This window comes from Nipponia nippon, unplaced genomic scaffold (assembly GCF_047370975.1).
Source record: "Nipponia nippon isolate SJK-2023a ecotype South Korea unplaced genomic scaffold, ASM4737097v1 scaffold_17, whole genome shotgun sequence".
Taxonomy (NCBI): domain Eukaryota; kingdom Metazoa; phylum Chordata; class Aves; order Pelecaniformes; family Threskiornithidae; genus Nipponia; species Nipponia nippon.
The window spans coordinates 5,166,739-5,189,011 of NW_028262333.1; the positions used below are offsets into that span (position 1 = coordinate 5,166,739).

The 22,273-nt window shown below is 42.0% G+C and overlaps 1 protein-coding gene across 3 annotated transcripts in view; it reads right to left on the minus strand.

The window, feature by feature from the left end:
• The window catches only part of GRIA1 (glutamate ionotropic receptor AMPA type subunit 1), a 135,217-nt gene that overhangs the window by 36,968 nt on the left and 75,976 nt on the right, over window positions 1-22,273 (minus strand). For all 3 annotated transcript variants that reach the window (XM_009466831.2, XM_009466830.2, XM_087753565.1), the window contains exons 6-11: window positions 16,491-16,652; window positions 15,190-15,357; window positions 11,339-11,443; window positions 9,085-9,195; window positions 7,878-8,084; window positions 6,366-6,736 (exon numbers count right to left, since the gene is read on the minus strand). In XM_009466831.2, the coding sequence (XP_009465106.1) occupies window positions 6,366-6,736; window positions 7,878-8,084; window positions 9,085-9,195; window positions 11,339-11,443; window positions 15,190-15,357; window positions 16,491-16,652 (1,124 nt within the window). The remainder of the gene's footprint in view (window positions 1-6,365; window positions 6,737-7,877; window positions 8,085-9,084; window positions 9,196-11,338; window positions 11,444-15,189; window positions 15,358-16,490; window positions 16,653-22,273) is intronic.

Genomic DNA, 22,273 nt, shown 5'->3' on the forward strand with positions numbered 1-22,273 from the left:
ACTGGTCTGTAGCAAGCCTGTGTCTCCCATGTCTCTGGAGAGGCTTTAGCAAGCCCTGCCAGTGAGCTCCACTCCATCATCCCCAGACCGTCTTGTGCAAACAGTGCGAGGAAAAAAACAAAACCACAAATCTTTCCTTGTTGCGTGTGGGACTCCTGCCTTGGGAGAGCTTGCACAGCTCTCCAGTGGCTCTCCAGGACAAGTTAAGTCCTGTTTAAGGTTGTAATGGGTACCACAAGGACGGCACCAGAACCGTGCATCAGGCCAAAAAGACAGGCAGATGTTTGGAGTGTCAGAGAAGATGCCTACTGAAATCCAGAAGAGTCACCAAATTAACACCAAGGCTCAGCCTTCATTTCAGGAAGGAATTTAAATCCTTTTAATTGGTAAATGCAGCTGGTTCTAATTTCCCTAATTCTAAATTTTTAGCAAAACAAGTAAGTACCCTGCAAATGTAAGTTAACAAAAGACAGAACAGAAATAATTCCCTTGAAACAACGCAAATCAAACCTCTCACTAAAAAAAGAAAATTTTTGTCCTAAACAATTTCTGATTTAGATCTTCTCTAAAACCAGATAAAACCTTCAGTACTAGGAACATCTTGATGAAACTTAAAAGTGTTGCTATTTTTCAAAATCTCTAGAGGCTAGTTTAGGAAAAAAAACCTTTAACAACTTGTGGAGCAATTTTGCTGTTATTTCCACCAGCTCTATGACTGAAGTCTCCTGTGATTTTTTCAATTGATCTGAAAAGAAATGTAAATAAACAGGAAAAATAGCAGAAGAAAATGTTCAACATTAATTACAGGTGCATAATAAATACTGTACTTGCCTTTCAACAGACAAACTGCTATGATTGAGTGCAACAGAAAGCCTGCAAAGGAGTGCAGTGAAATAAAAGCCCAGCTACACACTATATAGATCAGCCAGAATGCACTGTTTCCATGTCTCTAAAAACAAATAACAATGTCCACAAGATGCTTATAAATAATAGATTGTATCTATTGACTGGATAGCAGCCAGCATTTATATCTCTCCTTCCCACCTCAGAGTGCATTTATTCATCATCTCTGCCAGCAAACCTCCCTAAGCAGCATGTTTCCCCCCAGCCAGGGGGTCACTGCTTGGCACGTGCTGCTGCACCCTGCGTTGGCTCCAGGTCTGGACTCTGCAGGCAACTTAAGACCCATTTAACTCTTCATCTCAAGCCAGCTGAAGGGCGAATTGCATCTTGCGCCATGTCTCCTTGCATGCAGTGAACACCCATAGTCTTTAGGGCACACTGGTATGGCCCAGCCACCTTCCAGCTGTGCTCCCTTACGGCACCTTGCACAGACCAGCTGGCACAGAAACTCTTTGTGCTCATCCACCCCTGCTGATGCTCTCGAAACATCCCCTCTCAAGTCTGGCTCTCTCCCAGACCCAGGCTGTGATGAGAGCTTCATTCATCGTTTCGCTTCCAGCACAGGCTGACCAGGGCATCTTCAGCTCTGTTCTCAATCATGCAGATTATAATAAGCAATTTCAAGCTGTGTTGTCCAGGTATCGTGACATGATATCCTATCATGCCATGATATGACTGTACATTTCCCTTCTACTTATGGTATGTTTTGATCTGAATTCAAAATACATGTGTTTTGTTTCCACAGCACAGTATAAAGAGAGCACCCATGAATCTGGGTTTATTGTTGAAGATGTCTGTTTAATTTTCTGCTGGCAGGGCACACAGAATGGCTGCATTTACTGGGTGATACTGTGTGGCATTTATCCTCCTGTCAAACTCCAGTGGGGACAAGACTCCTAGGGTCACTCAGCTGAGAGAAACTGTATATATTCTGTCTCATGGTATCTTCACAGGAAGAATAAATGGCTTTCCAGAAGATATATTTTAGCCAAATGTATTTAATTTTAGGCAAACATAAGTTTTCTGAGTCACAGGAAGAGTAACTGGACTAAATTTAATAGTCTCCAATATACAGGAAGTCTCTTTTGGGCTCAAACCATATGAAGCAACACATTTTGAGGTAACAAAAAATAGAAGATCAAGCTAGGAAGCTCACAAAGAAAATATATATTTTGCTCTCTGCTTTGTTATCCTTTCCACAACAATCGAATAATTTATTTTGTAGAAAATGATGGGGCGGATGAAAAATTCAGATACTTCATTTTGCTGCAGAAGAGGTTGGGAAGCCCAGACGTCCCCTTGGTCTCATTCTCAAAGGCCTCAGGACCATCCTGAGTGAGGAATGGCAGCAACATGCTGGATGTTAGCAAGGTCCCAGTCTCCACAGCTGCTACACACTGGGGTTATTTTAAGCTCTGAAGACAATTTATCAAATTACATTTCTGAAAAATGTTACAACGTGAGTCATATTTACTTCACATTTCTCTTGCTGCAGGCTCTCGCGATTGGCTGTGGGATATTTATTACCTCTGATGCCTGCTCTGACAATCTCCTTTCTGGGTCCGTATTTCACATTTAATGAATGCTTTTGCAATTTCATGACTGTTTTCTGAAGTTAAAGTAGCACTTCGCAAAGCCTAATGCTTTATGTCCCGTTTCAGACTTCACTGATTTCTGCCCATTACTATGTACATGAAACTACTCACAACTCCAGAATGTTGCTTCTCCCCCATTCTGCTATGTATCAGCCAGGACTTTGAAAGTACAAGCTTTAAGGGCAACAACGGACCATCTCACCTCAACCAGAACAAATTAGTCCATGTGGTAGTGACTGAACCACATCCAGTGGGGCCACTGGTCAGCGACGGTGCAGAAGGGGGACCACACACTCCAGTGGGAAATGTCTAAGAGCTCACAGCCTCCTTTGGTTGAAGTTATGTACCTAGAATTGAGTCATTCTATTTATGGCTTAGGAGGGATGGATTCCTTGCTCATGCTCACGTTGCAGCATCCAAAGGCACAACACAGACTGCCACCAGCTACAGCCGGGACTCTCCATGACTGGTTACTACCTGACCTTTGTCACACTCATCCAGTCCATGCCTAGACATGAAGGCTTCAGAGCTTCAAGGACATCAGTCGACCTCATGCCCAGCAACCTCACTCCTTGGGAGAAGAGGCTATGAGCACATAACCCACAGCTACGCTCTGTCTTGGCCATCCACAGGTTATCAAATTCACAGTGTATCTTTAAAGTCCTTGGTTGGTTGTGACCAGCATACTTAAAAGCCTGATTAAAGTTTTGGCTGGCAAGACTGTCCGTAAAAAGGACACTACTTTCCTTCAAAAGCAAATTTTTGTCTCTATGGGGACTAAAGTTCCCTGGGGACTGGTCTGAGACTAAGGAATGCACATTTACAAGGGCAAGGAGCTGCTGCAAACCTCACCACCCGCTGTGCTGAGTGATGTGTCTGCAGTTTTGATCTTACTTTTTTTCATGATAAATACATAGCGGCATATGCACTTAAAACAAACATGCTCTGAAAAAAAAAAAAAAACTCCAGACAAATTTCCTCTACTCCTTCCCAAAACAAAACTGAAATAAACAAGCCAAAACCTCTACAAAAACAAAATACACCCCTGCACTTGCTCCTTTCTGCTGGGGAGAGAATGACAGAACAGATGTATAACAGAAGCTATTTATGTTGGTTAATACATTACTGGGGAGATGCTGCGAGATTGTAGTGGTAAGTTTAGAAGCAACCACATAGGAAATATATTGGAATAGAGCAGATCTCCACCTGCCCACAATGTCGTTCTACCAAGCATTCATTTCTAAGTGATGTGTCACAGAAATCCTGCACTAGGTTCGTGTGAAAAATACATGTGAAATACGGAGCGCGCTCAGAGCCTTTCTATACAACAACATCCTACGGAAATTCTCACTCTTCTGCTTCCTCCTTGCTTTCACATTTCACAGAAATGTCTCCCTCCACTTGCAACCATCACAAGGAGCTGTACTCAGAGTACTGGGAGTTATAATAATTCCCATATTTCATTTTTCAAATTTTCTCTTCTTGCAAATATTTGTAGTCAGAAAGCACTCTTGTGCTCCATGGGAAAATATTGGTTTCAATGAAATTGTAATTTTCATTATCAGGATGATCAAATTAACAACATTAAAATAATAATGACAGAATCATTCTCATTTCCCATTTCAAAGCAAAATAAAACACTTTGAAATGGTGATTCAAAGCATGTTTAGCTAGAGCAAATCTTGTGATTTGGATCAAAGCACCAATCTTCCCCCCAACATTTTTTATTGAAGATGTTTCAAAATTTGATATTCCGCAAAGTCTCAGCTTTTCACCTCTCCACACTCCTCCTTGGAACACAAACTGGCTATCAAATTGTCCCCAAAGGAAGACATTCTCTTTCCCAAATAAGAATAATGATGACAAGAACAACAATGAGAATGAAAATGGCAATAACCTGATCCTAACGCATGGGGCTGTGTTACAAGACAGTGATAAAGTTGAAATTCCCTCTGCTGGGAAGACTTTCTGAATGCTCCAGCTGGACTCGTACTAATCAATGATCAGATGATAAAACATATTCATAAAAGCTGTCACTATCAAAGTTCTATGCAGGCTCTTATTTCCCCACTATCCCAAGCTCATTAATATTTGGACAAATTGCCATCCAATAGACAACAAGCTGGTGCTGTGGGAGCTGTGCTGAGCTGCGCAGTGTTATCTCCACTTGCTGATGGAGTTGTGCCTCCTTCTTGTCCCCCGAGCTTTGATGCCATCCCAGCATATGAGAGATTAAGTTCTGCCTACTGTGTTCACCCACAAGACACATATCTCTGCTGAAATTTTCCTTGAAGAGAAGGGAGACAAAGCCCAAAAAACGAAGGATGGGGAAAAAAGAAAAAGGCCGTCTGCTTTTATCAGATCGTCACTTCAGATGTCACCATGGGATGTAAATGCAGAAAATGCATATACTGACTGTAAATTCATTCTCGTGCCTGGCAGTATCTCTGGTTTGAGTCAAACCTGGCCAAAAATGTTCTTAGCCTAAACTGGGACAAGCAACTTTCCTGGTCCAATGAGCTTGCATGTAAAACCCAGGTGTGTAGAGAGCGGTGTAGAGACACGCTGTGCCTCTTGGAGCTGTGGAGAGGGTGAATGACAGTAGTGTCCTGCAGTGTCTGGTGGCTTTGGTGCTTGACCTGTCCACATGCTCTCCAACTAACCAACCAACCAACCAACCAACATCCAGAGCAAAACTCTTGGGAATGATGGATGCGTATAATCCACATCCCAAGCCACAGCTCATTAACCCTTTTTCAGCCTCACAAACCCTAAGTACCTCTGCCCTGGACACAAAACACTGGAGGTGTCAAAAACCTCATCCCTGGCTCACCTCTGGTCCTGCCTCAGGTGAATATACACATACCACAAGAAAGGTCCCTCAGGTATTACAGACATTACTTACTGGACATACAACTTGTGCAAATAAATAAGAAAATCTATCAGAGTCATGCTTGGCAGCTATTTAGTTCTTATGCTTTTAATTCTTTTTCTTTTCTTTTTGAACGCCTTTGTATGAACAATGCATTGAGAAGATATGTGTATCATGGGCTCCTGCAGTAGGCAAAATCTCTGTCAGAAGACTTGTGGGAATACAGGTCTCAAAAAATTAAGGAGATATTCCCAGACATTATTTAAAAGTAAGTCTCTGCTTGTGTCTCTATCACAGACTTATATCTTCTGCATTTCACGCAGTTTTTCATCCACCTTATATTGTGCTAGCTTTTCTAAGAAAAAATATCTAAAAGTAATCACAAGAGTCACTAATTTATGCAGAGAGTAAAAGTCTCCACCAAAAGCCCCTTTAGGAACTTTTTGGACTTTGGGTCCTACTGAACTTTCAGGCAGCAGAACTATTGACTGAAACGGGAACCAGAAGGAAAACTCGGTACTTCTCAGACCTTTCTAAAGGCCAATAATACCTAAAGCCACTCAGTGTGCTCCATAATCTTTGGCACAGACCGTATAACCTTTCACTGGGCACCTACTGTGTTATTTCTCTCTACTTTACTGGAATTTTATAGCTTCCCTATAATGCTAGAATATTTTTTTCCTAATGGCAACAAAATAAATGACTGAGAAAAATTGATTGCAAATGTGTGGCTTTAGAAAATCTTGTTTGCATTTCTGTAAATTCCCTCAAAAGAACTACCCAGCATAAATTTAGAATGGTCCCAAGTTTGAGGTCCCAAGTTCATGGGTGTGAGAGCTGTGAACCCTTGGATCCTTTCTGAATCTGTAACTGATTCAGAAAACTACACTATGGTTCAAGAAGGAAGGTCAAAGAAGAACCTGTTCAGCTCCAAAGCATGCAGAAAGATTAAATCACATGAACTGGAAGAAGGTTCATTGGGGAAGGCAACCCACCTTGGAGAAATATCACATCCTTGCTGCATGAAAGCTCCCAGGGAGAACCAGAGACTGTTGAATATCCCAAACTCATTTGTCTGGTCATTGGCTGGCTGGTCTCGTCCTTCTTCAAATTCCTCAGTGTGCCACTCATAAGGGCTGAAGCGACTCACCAGGAAGAGGACAACACTCACTCCAATGTAGGCAAAAACAATGCACATCCATATCTCGTAAGCCAAAGGATCCAGGAAGGAAAAAACTCCTGGTTTGGACTTCTGAGGTTTTTTTATCATGATAGAGATACCTAAACTCATGAACGGTTTGGAAAAGTCTATAACTTCTTCTCGAACCAGAGTGATGGTTAATGGTGCCACAGCCACATCCGCCCTCTGAAAAGGAGAGACAGAAAAGAGATTTGCATTCTGGGGATAAAATATACCTACTAACTACAGCTTATGTTCCTTTGATCGCTGTTTACCCCCGCTATCTCAGAAGAAATCAGACAAAACCAATTGCAAGAGAAAGGTTAAGAAGAAGCAGACCATAATATTGGTGGATTATTTCAATTTTATCAGTAGTGATTACCAGTTCTGTTTTGAAATCACAGCGTTTTCTTTTTGCAGCCACCTAGCTCTTCTTGTCTGATTTATCCATTGAAGTCTCAGTCTGATGCAGATGATTTTCACTAAAAGAGCTTTATCATCCAGACATCAAAAGAGGCAAGGAAAGGCCAATCGCCTGAAAAAGGATGCCGGGATGTTTACTTCCATCAGAAACTGTTTTTTGATTGCATAACTGATGCAGGAGAAGAGGAAAAATGTTCCAGTGACACTGATGTGCACTCTCCAATTATTTTACAATCCGTCTTGAAAATGGAAAGGGAAATGCATTGAAATGGCTGTCAGTGTACACCGCGGAGCTACCAGCAGCAGACAGATCATCCCTTACTCCAACAGTGACACAGAGGCTTGAGCACTGATGCTCCCTGCACTAATTTCTCCTTTGCCTACAAGGGAAAATTAGACCCCTCTGACTTAAAACACCACAGAATGTGAACTACCAGAGTGAACCAAGTTTAGAAGTGTAGGGTGCAGGTGTATATCTGAGATGATGGAAATGAGTGGCTGGACAGAAAATGGTCTAGTCCTATTGTTCACCAATCATATGTGAAGTGTTTGAAATCTTATCCTTCTTTCATCCTGCTATTATCATGCAAACATAAAGTAGAGTAAAATTTGGAGATCCTACCCACGGGAAAGTTTGACCTTTCAATACTTGTTCTTCCGAAAATGGAAAGAAAAAGGATATTGGAACTGTTGAAAGGAAACATTTTGACATTTCCATAGGCACAAAATGTGCTGTTCCTCCCTAAATTAAAATGTTTTACTTGGGCTGATTATTTGAATTATCAGAGCTGCAGTCCTCAAGACAACTCAGGCTGACAGAAGGAAGGGCTCCTTTTTACTCTGGGGCTTGAATGTGTTCTCAAGTACCAAGAACTAAAGACAATGGAGAAGGTTGGAAACTCACCCCATAAACGAGTTCTCCCACCATGCCGTTCCACGTTTTGGTGTCGGGGTCCCGGGCTCCATACTTCCCATCTCTGACAATCTCCAGCCTGTAGTGGTAGCCAACATGCTTCGCGATCTCAGCAGCGAGCTCCACGCAGTAGCCTTCATACCTCTCATTGCCTTCAAATTGGTTGGCATTCTTCTTGAGCATCACATATGGGTCTTCCTGGCACAGAGAAGACCAATATCGAGCCACGCTCCACATTCTAGGGAGGCACATCAGGGGCTCACACTCGAGCCCAATGTGCAGCTTCTGGTCCCCTTGCAAAGCTCTAGCTTTGTGTTCCTGCACCAAAGGGCACAGTCAACACACAACGGGCTTATTTTAGAAGGTATGAAGTGTGATTTTTATTGTGGCATTTTCTATTTATTCATGCAGAATCTGTGTGCAGCTTCTGCAGTGGTGGACCTGAGGGGAATGGAGTAGCTGGGGGAATTTAGGCAACAAACCTTTCAGTGCAGTTCTGCAAGGGATATTTAGCGCATCTGAGCTGTGAATTTTTAAAGGCATGTCTGCCTATGTGGGCATAGGCAGAATCAAATCTGCTGGACAGAAGAGTGCCTTAAGATGCTTAACTCAGTTTGGGTATTGTGTCTTCTCTGCAGACTCACACTAAGCATTCAACAAACAAGTTAGTAAAATTTCATGTTTCTGCAGGGTAAGCGTGTACAATGACACAATACATGATACCATACATTATGGGGTACCTATTATTCCTTCATGATTATAGTGGAGATTTGTTTTTAAAGCTATGATTCAGCCTCTCTGCACAATACAGCTTATCCTTCCCAAAATTACAGCCCCCGTTCTGTGGGCTAAATACAAAGCACAGGCATAGTGTTCCTAATTTACCTATGCTGATGCCTCTACTATCTTGTCATAATCTTTTGTATTTTCTACACTTAAGCATGAGAGCTCTTTAATACCTATTTAATTAGCCACAGCAATTTTCAGATACCTTTATGGACCCAGCAGGAAACAGTAAGTGCTGTTGTTATTATTATTATTATTATTATTATTATTATTATTATTATTATTATTATTATTGTTATTGCTATTATAAAAATGATATAGTACAAAGGAGGGCACATGAGGGGGAAGAGGGAGTCTGCACATCAGGAAGATGGGAGAGAGGAAGAACTGGGATAGAAGTCACAGCACTTACTAGGATAGTTGTGACTATGTAAGTCCTGTTCTGGAGGCTTGTAGACTCATTGCCACTTTGAGTGTCTATGGCTGCTGGAACCAACTTCTCATCTTCATTCCAATAACCAATCTGCCAAATACAAAACCAGGATATCTCATTGATATCTCTCTGTAACATTAACCAGGATATGGTAACAGGGTCATCCAAGCAGGGTCAACTTGCTCTGTATGTTCATACCCAACCCGAGATCTCCTCTTCTGATTCTTGATGTCTTTTGCCAGGGATACCAGGAACTCCCCCATCCCACCATGCCTCCAGCCTGAAAATAATGTGCATGATACGCTAGAGTAGCAGAGTGCTTTTATGCCCGTAAAAACAATTGGCACACAGTACTGGGGGGATTATTACAATTCCCTGCCCCATCCCTACTCCAAGAGTTCACACTTCCTCTGTGTGACTTCTGAATATTTTTCTAATGGTGAGCATGCCTGCTGCATGTCCAGATGCTACAGGGCGGTAAAATGTTATCCTGAAGCTGAAAGCCTGCATGAACATAGGAGTGACTCTTAGGACATCTTGAGACAAGAGGACAAAAAATCAAGTGAGGAAAAAAACCCAACCATGGCCGATGTTAAAAAGTTTGGGGTCATGAATAAACTGAAGAGTTGTAATGGGCAGAACTCTCATGTTAAGCTGTGCTTATTAATAATCAGGGATTTGGGCTGATCTATCAGTGCTTGCAGGTAAAGCAAAGTGCCACTGAATATCACTAGGAAGATCATTGTTGAGGTTATCCACTTTGAGGGCTTGATTTTGTAAGAGGTTTTCCATCACCTCATGTAAGTATGCAGTTGTCTGAGCTCTGCTCATGCGAAAGGAATTTCTTATCACAGTAAATGGGAAAGGGTATTAACTCAGGGCACGACCAGGAGCCTGCTGATGGCAGACTAGAGATCGTAACAGCTCAGGAGAAAAAATCTACACAGGCTTCTCATCTCTCTTCATTGCGCAAACAAAAAGTAAGGAGAGTGAGGAAAGAGCTTCCAAAGCTCTGCCCTAAGGGCAACATAAATGGAGACATGTATGTTTGTTTTGCACCTCTGACCTGGTGGATCTAAGATACAATACGCATCGTGGCAGTGATGTATGTGTCTACCAAACAAATATCACTTCTGTCAGTAAATACACAGCAAAATCAAGATATTTAGCCATTCTGTTTCTTCTACTCTAGACTCTGTCCAGATTGCCAACTTCTTGAAGTTCAGACCCCTGAACTGGACATAATACTACATTTGTCCTCCAATGAATACCAAGTAGAGGAGGAAGACCACTTTGTACGTCTTCAAAATGACACTTCTTTTATTTCTCGATGACAAATTTGCCTTTTTTCACTTGACTGTGGTGGGCTGTGATCTCACATTGGCTGTTCTCAGGTATAAGTATGAATTGGGGGTAGGGGCTGTAAATGTGGAACTTTCACTATTTGCAGGTTTTCTTAGTTTCAAACAAGTATTTTATTTTTCAGGGGATTGAGGGGGTGCAGAGGCATTCCAGTGAGTGCCCTATTCCAAAATATTTAGTAGCTCTCCTTTATCGACAGAATAACTGAGTTATACTTTGTTCTTCAAATAGGTAGTATCTAAAGTGGGACATAAGCACATGGAGTCAGATTTTCAAAAGATTCATATTTCAAGGGCTTGGCACCCCTGAACAAGGCCAGATTTTTCAAAGTGCCTGGGATATAGAAAGGGATCAAGACTCCAGAACAGCACAGATATCTGCGTAGCTATCAGGACATGGTTAGTGTTAAAGCTCTTGTCACTTCAAGGAGAGCAGAATTAGGTCAACATAAAGGGTTCACCTACACTGGTTAGGGCAGACAGCTTCTGCCTGGTTCTGCCTTGGCTCATCCTTGGAAAAGAAAAGTGGGAGAGCAAAAACAGGCAGTCGTGTAGCTGGGCCTGAGCCAATGTGCCCTGCCAATAGCAAGACTGAGTGGGCCAAGATTTTACTATCCTGGAAATCCCTGCCCTACAGCTGAGATGCCCTTGTTGCTCTTGATAACACCTTCCATATGTTGTATTTTTTTAGTAATATACCATGAGTTCTCCCTATTGCTTTGCTTTGCTCATGCAGAGAGCTGGGAATGCACTCATGGCAACTCCACATGCAAGCTCTCATGAACAGAAACATCTATTGAGACCTAACCACACCGTAACTCGAACACCAGGCTGGTGCCTGACACAGGATCTCAGATTGCTCTGTACTTTACCTTTCTGATCCCATCATGTTTCATCTCAATCACATGGAGGGTGTAGTTGGTCCTCCGTCCCTTCTCGTTAAACTGAACGTTGCCAGACAATCCTTCAAAACGGACCTTAAAGACATAAATATCAATGAGGAGAGCAAATTGGTCAGCATCTCACTCAGTGGTGATTCAGCAGCAGTAAGAGGCGAGGGGAAGAAGGATGGAGAGTGCAGTCATGTCTCTCAGATCCATGCAGGGGAGACAGGACATCTATCAGACACTGGGCTTTCACTTAGGTTCACTCTCTACAGAGTGCCTGGCCATGTGCACAGCCATTCTCTTAAACTTACCCTTTCTTTTAAAAACCCTTCCTTTTAAAACTTAGTGGTATATTACGGAGCTCAATAATGCATAAGAGCTAGATCGTATGTGTGAGCCCATCACCTCTTGGGATGTGACAGTGAGCTAAATCAGTTCTGAACTCCTTGGGTTTTGTGGTTTTTTGTATTTTCTAAATCTGACCTGGACTCAGGATTTGGTAAAGAATTTGTCAGTTCAAATCAGGAACTGTATTTGGAGGAAATATGAAACCATGGCTCTCAACTGTTGGCTTTCGGTAGAGAGGAGTCTATCAGTTAGCAAACAAATTTAATTGCCTCTGTACCAGCCTAATAAAACCTGACGATTTAGTATTGTAAATGACATTTGCATAGGAAACTTTGAATCATAAATCTCTGCTGATAACACTGCCGAGCTGAAGAACATTACTCAGGTATCACATCCCACTTCCTGAACTTCTCCTCTCAGCGTGGCCATTTGACTTAGAATCATAGAATCATTAAGATTGGAAAGGACCTCTGAGATCATCAAGTCCAACCGTTAACCTAACTGCCTGGTCCACCTCTAAACCATGTCCCTAAGCACCACATCCACACGTTTTTTGAATACTTGTTGCAAAAGTGCCCAGCCTGGTGTGGAAAAGGGCTTCCAACTGGAGTCACATACAGTGTGTGGGAATTGGGCAGCGAGGACCAGGAACATAGGAAAATGAGTGCAAGTTTGGGTCTCCATAGAGGCCATGCGGAGAAGTACTCATGCCACCGGATTGGGAATTTTGGTTTCAGCCTTTCCACTTGCTTTAGAAAAGTCTGTTGTCCCTGCAACTGAAGTCTTAAAAAATGGGAAACAGGTATTCAGCTGCCTTTTTAAGTACTCCGAGATCCTCAGAATAAAGACCCATGGTAAAGAAATGAGGATATATCATTACAGAGGAAATCTGTGGCTAATCTGCTTAAACTGTGTTTGTTTTCCAGCTATTATCTCAAAGGTTTGTCATGAAAACAAACATCTGCTAGTATTTTCTGAAGCTCCTTCAAGTCGAGAGGTATTCCTGGTGACATTTGGAGAAACATGCTTTTCCTTTCTCACAAAACACAACACACCCATAAAAGATAGATGCACTAGAAAAGCACCATTGTCTTAAGCACTCCCGTGCCTGTTTTTTTCATGGCCCCTTTGGTTTTCTTTTCAGGTCCTGATCAACTCTGAAGCTCAGGTCACAGGTGCTCATGCTTGTAGCTTTATATGAACTAAAAGACAGGTGTACAGCACCAGTTTTTTCTATCTGAATTCATGAAATCTAAATTCTGTGGTATCCGTGTGGCACTGAAACAACAAAAGGGATCTCTTCCATGGGTGCTGGAGGCTACAGCCAACTTTTCCATCACTTACCATCTTCTGAGACCCCCTGAATCACTACAAAATATAGTGAGGACTGATTTCAACAGTGCTAAGCACCAGTAAACTCAGCTGGAGACATGAAGCATTTAAATGCATTTGTGTCTAAGAGATGGGCATGTGGTTCTTTGCTGGGAAAGCTGGAGGAGAAGGATGCTATTGTGGCCTGCTGGTTTACAGGGTTAGTCAGCAGTTAGAAACTAGCTAACTGCTTACTAGATGTGGTAACCACATAACGTTAACAAAAACATCTGACAAAGATTATCATAATCTTTTCAAAGTACAACTGAAACCTCAGTATATTGGCTTAAAGCAGTATTTTGTGAGCTTTTTTCCTGGGAATAAAGTAATTCTCTCTAATAAAAGTATACATTTTGCTGAAATGTGTTAGATTTCTGTTTTTGAAAAATTGCAGAATGTTTCAAATTGCTTTTCAGCTTTACTCCTGCCATCCATGACTCCTTCCTACACTAAACAGAAATAAGGCAATTTGGGAGTTTATTCCAGACATTTGAGTAGAAATAAGTAGAGAAACTTTTTGCTTTTAAACAGCTTATAAAATTTTAGGCATTAGCAAATGGGAGGTGAAGAGAAAGCACACTGTGAATAGCTGTAAGAATTGCCCTAATTGTGAGTCTTTACAGAAAGGATAACTCAAACCTTCAATCTAATCATAAGTTCTTCTATTTCCCTCTGCCTCTTTCTTGCCACAATAGTAAATGCCGGATGATTATTAAATTCATAGTTAAAATTTCCCTAGGAGACTTCTTCCACTGCATGTTTCAAGCCTTTTATTTTGACCATCACAACGGAACTGGTCAAACCTTTTGAAAATTATAATTTTTCAATGGTAAAGAAATAACTTTTGCAAATAGCTCTTCATGTTTTTTTGCCCAAAATTATTACAGTTGAAAAATTAAGAGTTTTGCAATTGTTTTGATGAAGAGATTAGGAAATTTCAGAGATTTTCCAACACAGACACAAAACTGTATTTTCTAGACATCTAATTTTGATATCCTATTCTCATAAATTCAATAAAGGAAAATGCTTGAGAACCCATTGCTCATCAGAAGACTTCCAAGTATTTCATGTTTATTAGGTAACAAATCTCCCTAATGCATCAAGGAGACTAATTTTATTATAAGGGTTTGGAGAAGCTATGACAGTGATTTGCCCAAGGTCATACAGAAAGTCAATGACAGGCCTGGGAACAAATTGAATCCAAGCAAGAAAATCAAATCAGATGCAAGATTTGGTTTTAAATGAATTGTTGTTTAGCAGTAAGCCAAAACCAAACCAAACCAAACCAAACCAAAATACTTGGAGAAATTTGCATTAACCAAATTAATTTTGTTCTTGCCTTCATCACAGTTAAGGAAAGAAGATGGGGCAAGTTATAGTTGGATAACACTGAACTAGCAGTATTTGCAAGGAATCCATCTATTTTTGCCTGAAAAAAAGAAAAATGCTAGAAATTAATGTCAGTCTTGAAATTTAATGAAATTTTGAAATGTTCCACCTTTCTAAGTTTTTTATGAGTGTATTATTTTTCTCTCTCGCCATAAGTTTCATATGGTATTTTTGTTTATTCAAAAATCTAAAATTTTATGCAGAATGAAAAAGCAAAATTATCAGATTTAAGGAATAAACTATCTAAATGGATGTTATTAAGATTTTTACGAATCCTCACAGTATGAAACAAACTGTAATCTGGGCTTTGAGAACATTTTACGACAGCCAACACATAAGGCAAAATTCACATAGTTTCAAGCTTCATTAGCAGTCTGGAACTGAAGCTGAGTTCACAGAGAGTCGAAGCATCTGCAAAAAATATGGTCTGTGCAGGTCTTTCTCTTGGGGAAGGGAAGATAAAAATAGGGACCCATGATTTTATGGGATAATATCCCAGAACTTCAACAGAAATTAGAGAAGGCAAGGACACCTTGGATGGTACCAGGAAAAGCAGTTTGCTGGATGTACACCTGAACTCTTTAGGAGACCTAGCTCTAATCTGGAAGGATCAGTTCCTCATCCCAAGTGATTTGTTTGAGCGTTTCTGCTGCTAATCGCCCCTTTTCCCCCACCCACAGGCTACGTTCAGCTGTCCTTGCAGTGCACACATTGTTTGGGTTTCAAACCTGCTGCAGTGCTCTCTGGATGTCGATGCCTTGTCCCCAGGGCACAGCCGGGTTGGCAAGGCAGTCCCCGGCATTGCCACGACGGGAAATGTCGATCCGCTGCCTCCGCAGGTTCTGAAATGCCTCGGCCATCACCCGGACACCGTCGTACGTTAGGGCTGATGTGTACTAGAAAGAGAAGAGGAGTTGTACATTACCCGTTAGGGTGAGCTGACTTTGGGCATGCTACACTGGTTCACTTCACAGCAACTTTTCAGATGATTTGTCCTGTTCTCATCCTTCCATCTATGAAGTTTAACAGCCTCTTGCTCCCTGTAATCACTACTGTCCTGCTGACCTGTGAGAGTTGGTGCCTTCTCTCCCAGAGGATGGGAGAGTGAAGGAGAAGCTCCTGATGCAGATTCGGATTGCACTTCCTGAAGAGGACCCAGCCTTAAAAGCCATTCACCTGTTACCCAAGTCTTTGTGTTTCAGTAGAATCATTGACCTGAACTTTTAAGGAATACATTATACAGTGTAAATGTGAGATATGCAAAATCAAGCAACAAGTGAATCTTCCTGGTCACAGATGGAGACCAGAAAACTCTACTTCGATGTGCAAAAATTCTGCAAAAGATGAGTTTATTCAAGCAGAAACTTGTACAGAAACCGGTGTAAAACTCTTGGCGTGAATGGTAACCATTAGAGTTAATTCCTTTTCCTATTATCATCTACTGACTTATTTGTTTGCAACTTTCTTAAACTAATACTTCCAAAGTTGACATTTCTCTTGCTGAGTGTTTGTCACAAGTGTATTTGATTTCAAATGTCAGACAGAAAAAAAAACACCTCTCCTCTCCGCCCGCCCCTTGACAGCTTCAGAGTCTTCTGACTGTGTTAGGAATTAAAATATATTTCCCCTCTGTTGTACACACTGATTTGAAATACTCAGAAAGAACATCTGGAAAGACTTTGTTATCACTGGATATGTAGTAAATAAGTCAAAGGTTAAGGAGCTAATGACGCTTTTTCTTTTTTATATATGGAACATTATGAGATGTTTAATCCTTAGCTTTGAGGAGGGTAAAAACTGGGAGACTGAGCGAATACGCTAACTAGTGTATTTCTTAGCAGACAGCAGCTACTACCTAGTAAAATTTAGACAACGTTGAGGCTCCTGGACCAGATAATGTTCATAATTATATTAAGTGACAGGTTTTCAGAGTGAGATTAAAGAACTCTGTCTAATCACAAAGAGGTGAGCGTAACTTGAACTGAGCCAAATGGATCCTAAACTAGATGATTTTTTTTCTACCACTTGCCTTTGGCCTCTTCCAGTCCACACGAGGATGCTCTCTGGCATCATTATTCCTCCACTGCTGCATGATCCTGGCGGGAACAGCATCCGTGTAATTCACCAACTGGAAGCCAGTTACATTGGCTCCGCTCTCCTTGAATTTGGTCAGGTCAATATCCATGAATCCCTAGTACAGGAGAGAAACAGGAGAAGCTCGTTAGAGGAACACGTCTCTGGGTGGATAAGAGGAAACCTGCCTATCTATGCATATGGCAGCTAGCTTAGGAAAAATCTCTTCCCCCTGCAAGGTAAGGTCCAATTCAAGAAAGGCACCACTTCACCAACTACACAGTGGACTTGCCTTTCTCACAGACTCCGAGCTGGACATATACTGCAGTTTCCATCCAGAGAGACAAATAGTCATATTAATAACATCTCATTTGCAAGAAAGCTAGCAGAATAATGGAAAAATATATCCCGAATAACACTTGGATGAAAATAACAAAGTTCTCAAAATGTATTAGAAAGAATTATTCACCCAGCTCTAACTTTTATGCACTCAGTCACCAATAGAGAGGCTACTTCTTTTCAAGTCACAATTTGTAGGGAAGAACAAATCTTGAACAATGAACTTCCAGGACATAAAGAAGTAAGTGATCAGTCAGCCTGCCAAAGGAGCCTGCCTGTTAGAAAAGACAGGTTATAGGATTTACTAATTTGGGAGAAAAACGGTACTTTTCTGGACTTCAGATAACTAATGAAATACATTTCTTTCATTTCTTTATTTTTCTTCCCTAACTCTTGCCCACTGCATGTGATGAACACAAGTGCACAAATACATGTGTATTGGGATGGCATTGTAGAATTAGTCACTCCCGTTGAGTCACAGGCAAAAATTAATTAGAGATACACTGCAAGCAATATGGAGAAGAGGTCATTTTTTGGTCTCACAGCTTTGATCCTCTCTTGTCAGCACTGCTGTTACACAAAACTGTTTGCTGTGCCTCCTTGCACAGAGCAGGTGCTTGAACAGAGACTTTGCCCTCCTGCTTGGGCTGTTGTGTGTGGGACAGGCTGAAGTCTGGTGCTTTTTCTTTTGGAATACAAGCACAAGAGATGCAGTCTGTTATTTTCCCTAGTACCATTAGCAACCTTAACGCATGAGAGAAAAGGAACGAGGGGACTATGCACAATGTAGTCACTTTAGCTATAGAAGAGCTTGTTCGAGCTCTGCCTTCCCTCTGCCCTCCACCACATGCTTCTGGTGCATGTTCTCTGCAGGCACCTTCTCAGCCTACCACTGAGTTTCTCTCCCCTGCTTGGTCACAAACATATGATGATGGTGTAAGTTAAAAAAGCCAAGTCACATTATTCCCATGAGACACCAGTCAGGTTCCCAAAATAGTGCTCTGTGTGCATAGGCTGGGGGAGCAAATTAGCTTATTAACTTCCAAGGTCAGGATCAAGCTGTTAGATGGAAACCTGTTTTGGGAACAGACAGGTTGCAAGGAAAAGACTAAATTGCCCTCTGACATCAGCGTCAGACTGAGGGAGTCATAAGTCATTCAAAAATGTCTTTAAAGACTTCCACACTTTTTCTTCTGGCTTTTTGTAAGCAATTTGGCATCCGCTTAGAAGGCTAGGATTGGATACAGGTGTACAGATGCTCTAAATAGATGATTTGTTTTGCTTCAAAGTGCATTGATTTAGGTTTAAAGAAAAAGTGGTATTTTGTGTGTACGTATTCCTCAGAATGCTGGTTAAACCCACATCAATCTTGTTTGTAATTGCTAGCGTAGGGGTTTCAGAAAGCCAGAGCTGTGATTAATGAATAGGAAATGCAGCAGGATAATTGTCCCTGACATCTTAATGCATTTCAGACCAAGTGCTTTTTGACACACAGAGCTCCTAAGGTTCAGTAACAGGGACCTCACAGGTTGCCAACTGGTTATTCATGGCTAGGACCAAATTACACTGACATTTTGCTCCTGGGAGGTACTCAGGGGAAAAAGATCTGTCAAAAGAAACTACCACATAGCAACTTGAAGTTTGTGCCACCAGCTTCTCCTTGGAAGGCCTACAAAGGCACGAAGAAAAGTCCAAGTTCACAACAGAGTGTGACTAAGATGTCCAGTGTCTTTAGCCCCCTCAACAAGCAGATTTAAATAGGAAAAGTCAAAAAAAGATTATGACACCAGTGACGAGACAGAAGGGGTTGAAAACACTTCCACTGTTTTCCCCAAACCATTCCAAAACTGAAGCAAGTATTCAACAATATTCATTGGGATTCATCTTATATACAATCTTAAAATAATCTGAATAGACAAAAGGAATTATTTCTTCCTGAAGATTGTACTAATTTTTCCCCACTGATTTTTGAGACAATTCAGGTTCTTTAACAAGTGTGGAGTTTTCCAACTGTTTAAGGGGGTTGGGACCATAGAGGACATCATTAACCTTGAATATGTCTTTGTGTTTTGGCATTTATCAACTGCTGAAATAACTGTTTTCACCTGTTATCCCTCCTCCACATGCCCTAGTACAAGTTCAGTATTGAAATGGTCCTAATTACAAAGGCATTTTAATCACTGCATCACCACAAGCTGCTCAGAGCAGGTCAGGGTGACATGACAGCCAATAAACTGGGAATACCAGAGGTCAGATATTTTAGAAAATAATTCCCAGAGGAGGTGAATTCTTGCTGGCTAACATATAAACAAGAATATATCGAATGTTACGCAAACTATCTCTTGAAAATGCTTCTATTGACAAAGTGGCACGGGAATTAAATATGCTTATCTGTCTTTCTGGCATATCAGTCAGTGCTTGTAAGAAACAGGAGAACAGGAGAATTACAATATTTGCAAGAAAAGAAGTCATCGATCATCTGTCACCTTGTACTAAACTATAGCCACATGTTGCAGAAAAGGGACCTTTTATTTTGTTTTCAATTGGCCATATTTGGAAAACAGAAAATAAATATTTATAAATGACTAAGGAAACACTGCAACCCACTACTGAGGGGCAGCAGACATGCTTCTGCAGCAATATGTTTAGTATCAACCAGTTTAGGAAAGAACCAGCGCAGAAATGCTTCCCTTTGCCATCCAATCAGGTACAGCAAGAAGGGAACAGTGCTGGAACGATATACTCCATGGGAGCTCTGTGGTCCTGTGGAGTGGTCGAACAGTTTTGAAACCCTTTCAAAAATTTGCCAATGAATACTGGAAAAAAGCTTGCTTTGCAGCCACATCTGGAGCACAGTGGGCTGTTCAGGGAAATGAGCTGAGCCCCTGGAATTTGGTGGTATGTGACTTTCTTCAGGCTATTTAGACCTGAACCATTTGGGCCTTATCTGCTGGACATGCAGGTATCTGGCTTCACCTCCCTACGCAGAACTGCCAGTCCCCCGGGGAGGAAGAGGAGGAACACAGGAACTCATGCTCCAGCCCAGGCGCTGTGCCAGCACCCCTGGCAAAGCAGGCATAGCAGGACCCAGAGGCAACACGGAGCTCCCCAGGGCCCCAGATAGGGTCAGTGCCCAGGACGTAGGTACTCCAGGGGAGAAAACACTTCTGCAGGCGCAGTTCTCTCTGGGAACCATCAAAACCAAGCTGGAAGGGACACTGCATCAGCCGGCTCAGCAGGATTAGCTGTCCCTTTGATTCAAATTCACTTTGCAAAATCATCTCAATAAACCAGAGAATACAGCCTCCTGCCTTGTGTATGCCTGGAAAATGCCTGGCTTTCTCCGAATGCCATTGAATTAGCAGGCTGACAATAAACCACAAAAATTTGTACCCATCCGCGCTGATGGGCTGAGACAGCCTCCCTCCTCCACGCCTGCTCTGACTCACAGCATCTGCAACGCACAGTTCAAGCAACAGCCAGGCTCAGTTCAAAGGAGGAAACTTGCTCTTTAGCCCGTACCATGGACTGTTCTCTCTGCATTAATGAACCTTGCAAAGTGATTACATGCAGAAGTGCTGCTGCTAGTAAATAATATGGGCAGCTGTTACAGACCTTCATGCCTTCAAATAGAAAACAGAACAGTACTGGGAAGGGTTTTTTCCTCATTTTGTTTTCCTTGCTGCATCTGTTTTTTATGCTGTTCTTAAACTGAAAGCATTTTTCAGCCAAAGGTTGTTTTACTGTCCTGTTTGCTGCCTTGGTTGCTGGGACAGGTGTCAGCAAGTCACATATTTATATTCATCTCCACTGCTTGTGGGCTCAGTCATCAAAGGAAATGCATAATGCAGAAAGACTGATGACTTGAAATGAGCCTCATGAATCCATCTTGATTAACTGGTCCACGAAGGATCTGCCTTGAAAAGAAAGTCCCCCAGAAATGAGCCAGCTCTTTATTTATACCCTGAACACCACGAGGAGCCAAGACATTGAGTGGGCAGTGCAGATGGCTGTCAGACGGTGTAGGGAAAGCCCCGTTCCTTCATGCATGACCCTCCTCAAATCTGCCAGCACCACTTAGTTCCCTGCATGTCTCCTTTCACCCTCATATTTCACTGCCTCACCATCCTAAACCTCTGCCTCCTCTCCCCATGGTGATGACACTGGGCAGCATTGCTCCTTCTGGGACATTGTCCCAGCCTGCAGGAACGCCGCAGGCAAGAGCAGCCTCCCCTCCGTACCCGGACATCGACAGGCAGCCGGCCACTGCCCCACGCCTTCAAATTTTCTCTGTATTTCACTAAATTGGTATTAATTGCTGGCACTTTCCCTGCAGGGTGCCTCCTGCAGTATAATCGTGCCTTTGAAGCTACGGTAACAGGCAGTGAGGGCTGAGCTCTGGGCACGCTGCAGCTGATCGTCTCATAAAACTACTCACAGCCCAGCCGCAGAACAGCTTAAAATCTCTGTGCCTTTGCTCTGTCTTGGTTTTTCCTGAGAGAAAGGACATTAAAGAGTCTCCTTGAAGACTACCACATTTCTGAGAAACACTGTTTTCTCTCCTCTCTCTGCATCTTCTGAGCCCTCCAGATCTCCCCCTGAAACCAACAAAGCTCATCTCTGAATGAGGAGATGGAAAATGCCCCTTTCTCTTGAACTGCCTGGAGAATGCTTGTTGGTTGAACCTAACACAGTCCCCTCACCCCAAGAATGGTTGTTAGGTTTTTCAGTCCCTTTCTGCCTGGCATGAAGAGGCTGGAGTCTATTTTTTCTTCTTTTTTTTTTTTTTTTTTTTTTAATGGGTTGTGCACTGAAATATTCTTTTTTTAAGCAAAAAGCATTTAAGCAATTCACCCTGAGCTTGAGTGCGTGCCACAGAAACCTGTGGCACCATCGGGAAACTGGCCCGGTTCTCTTTAGATGTACCTGTGTATGGCTTGCAATGCCAGACTGCTTCCTGCTAGCAGACTTCATGATTATAAGAAATTTTGCAAAGCAAAACAATTGCTTCTGAATGGCTGTAGGTCAGCTGAGCGAATGCAAAGTGGCTCCTGTCATTCCAAGGTACGCTGGTGTCTTTCTGCAGGGAGCAAGAAGTCGAGTGTTTCCAGACGGAGCATCCCTAATATACCAAATTATCTTCAAGCTTGACTTCTCCAGTGAAGCATCATTCCTCACTCCCATCACTTTGTATTAATAAGGAGGGTATGTCAAAAAAGAGCCCATCTGCTCAAGTCTCATTCCAGCATGCCTTCCAACAGGAGAGGTCTTCTTCTCTTCTGCAGAATTATTAATACGTCAAATCTCATTGTAGCAGCAAAACATGCGAGTCCTCAGTGTAACATAGAAGTAAGCGAAGAAGAAAGGGAAAAGAAAGATGGGAAGAGGGGCCACTTTCAG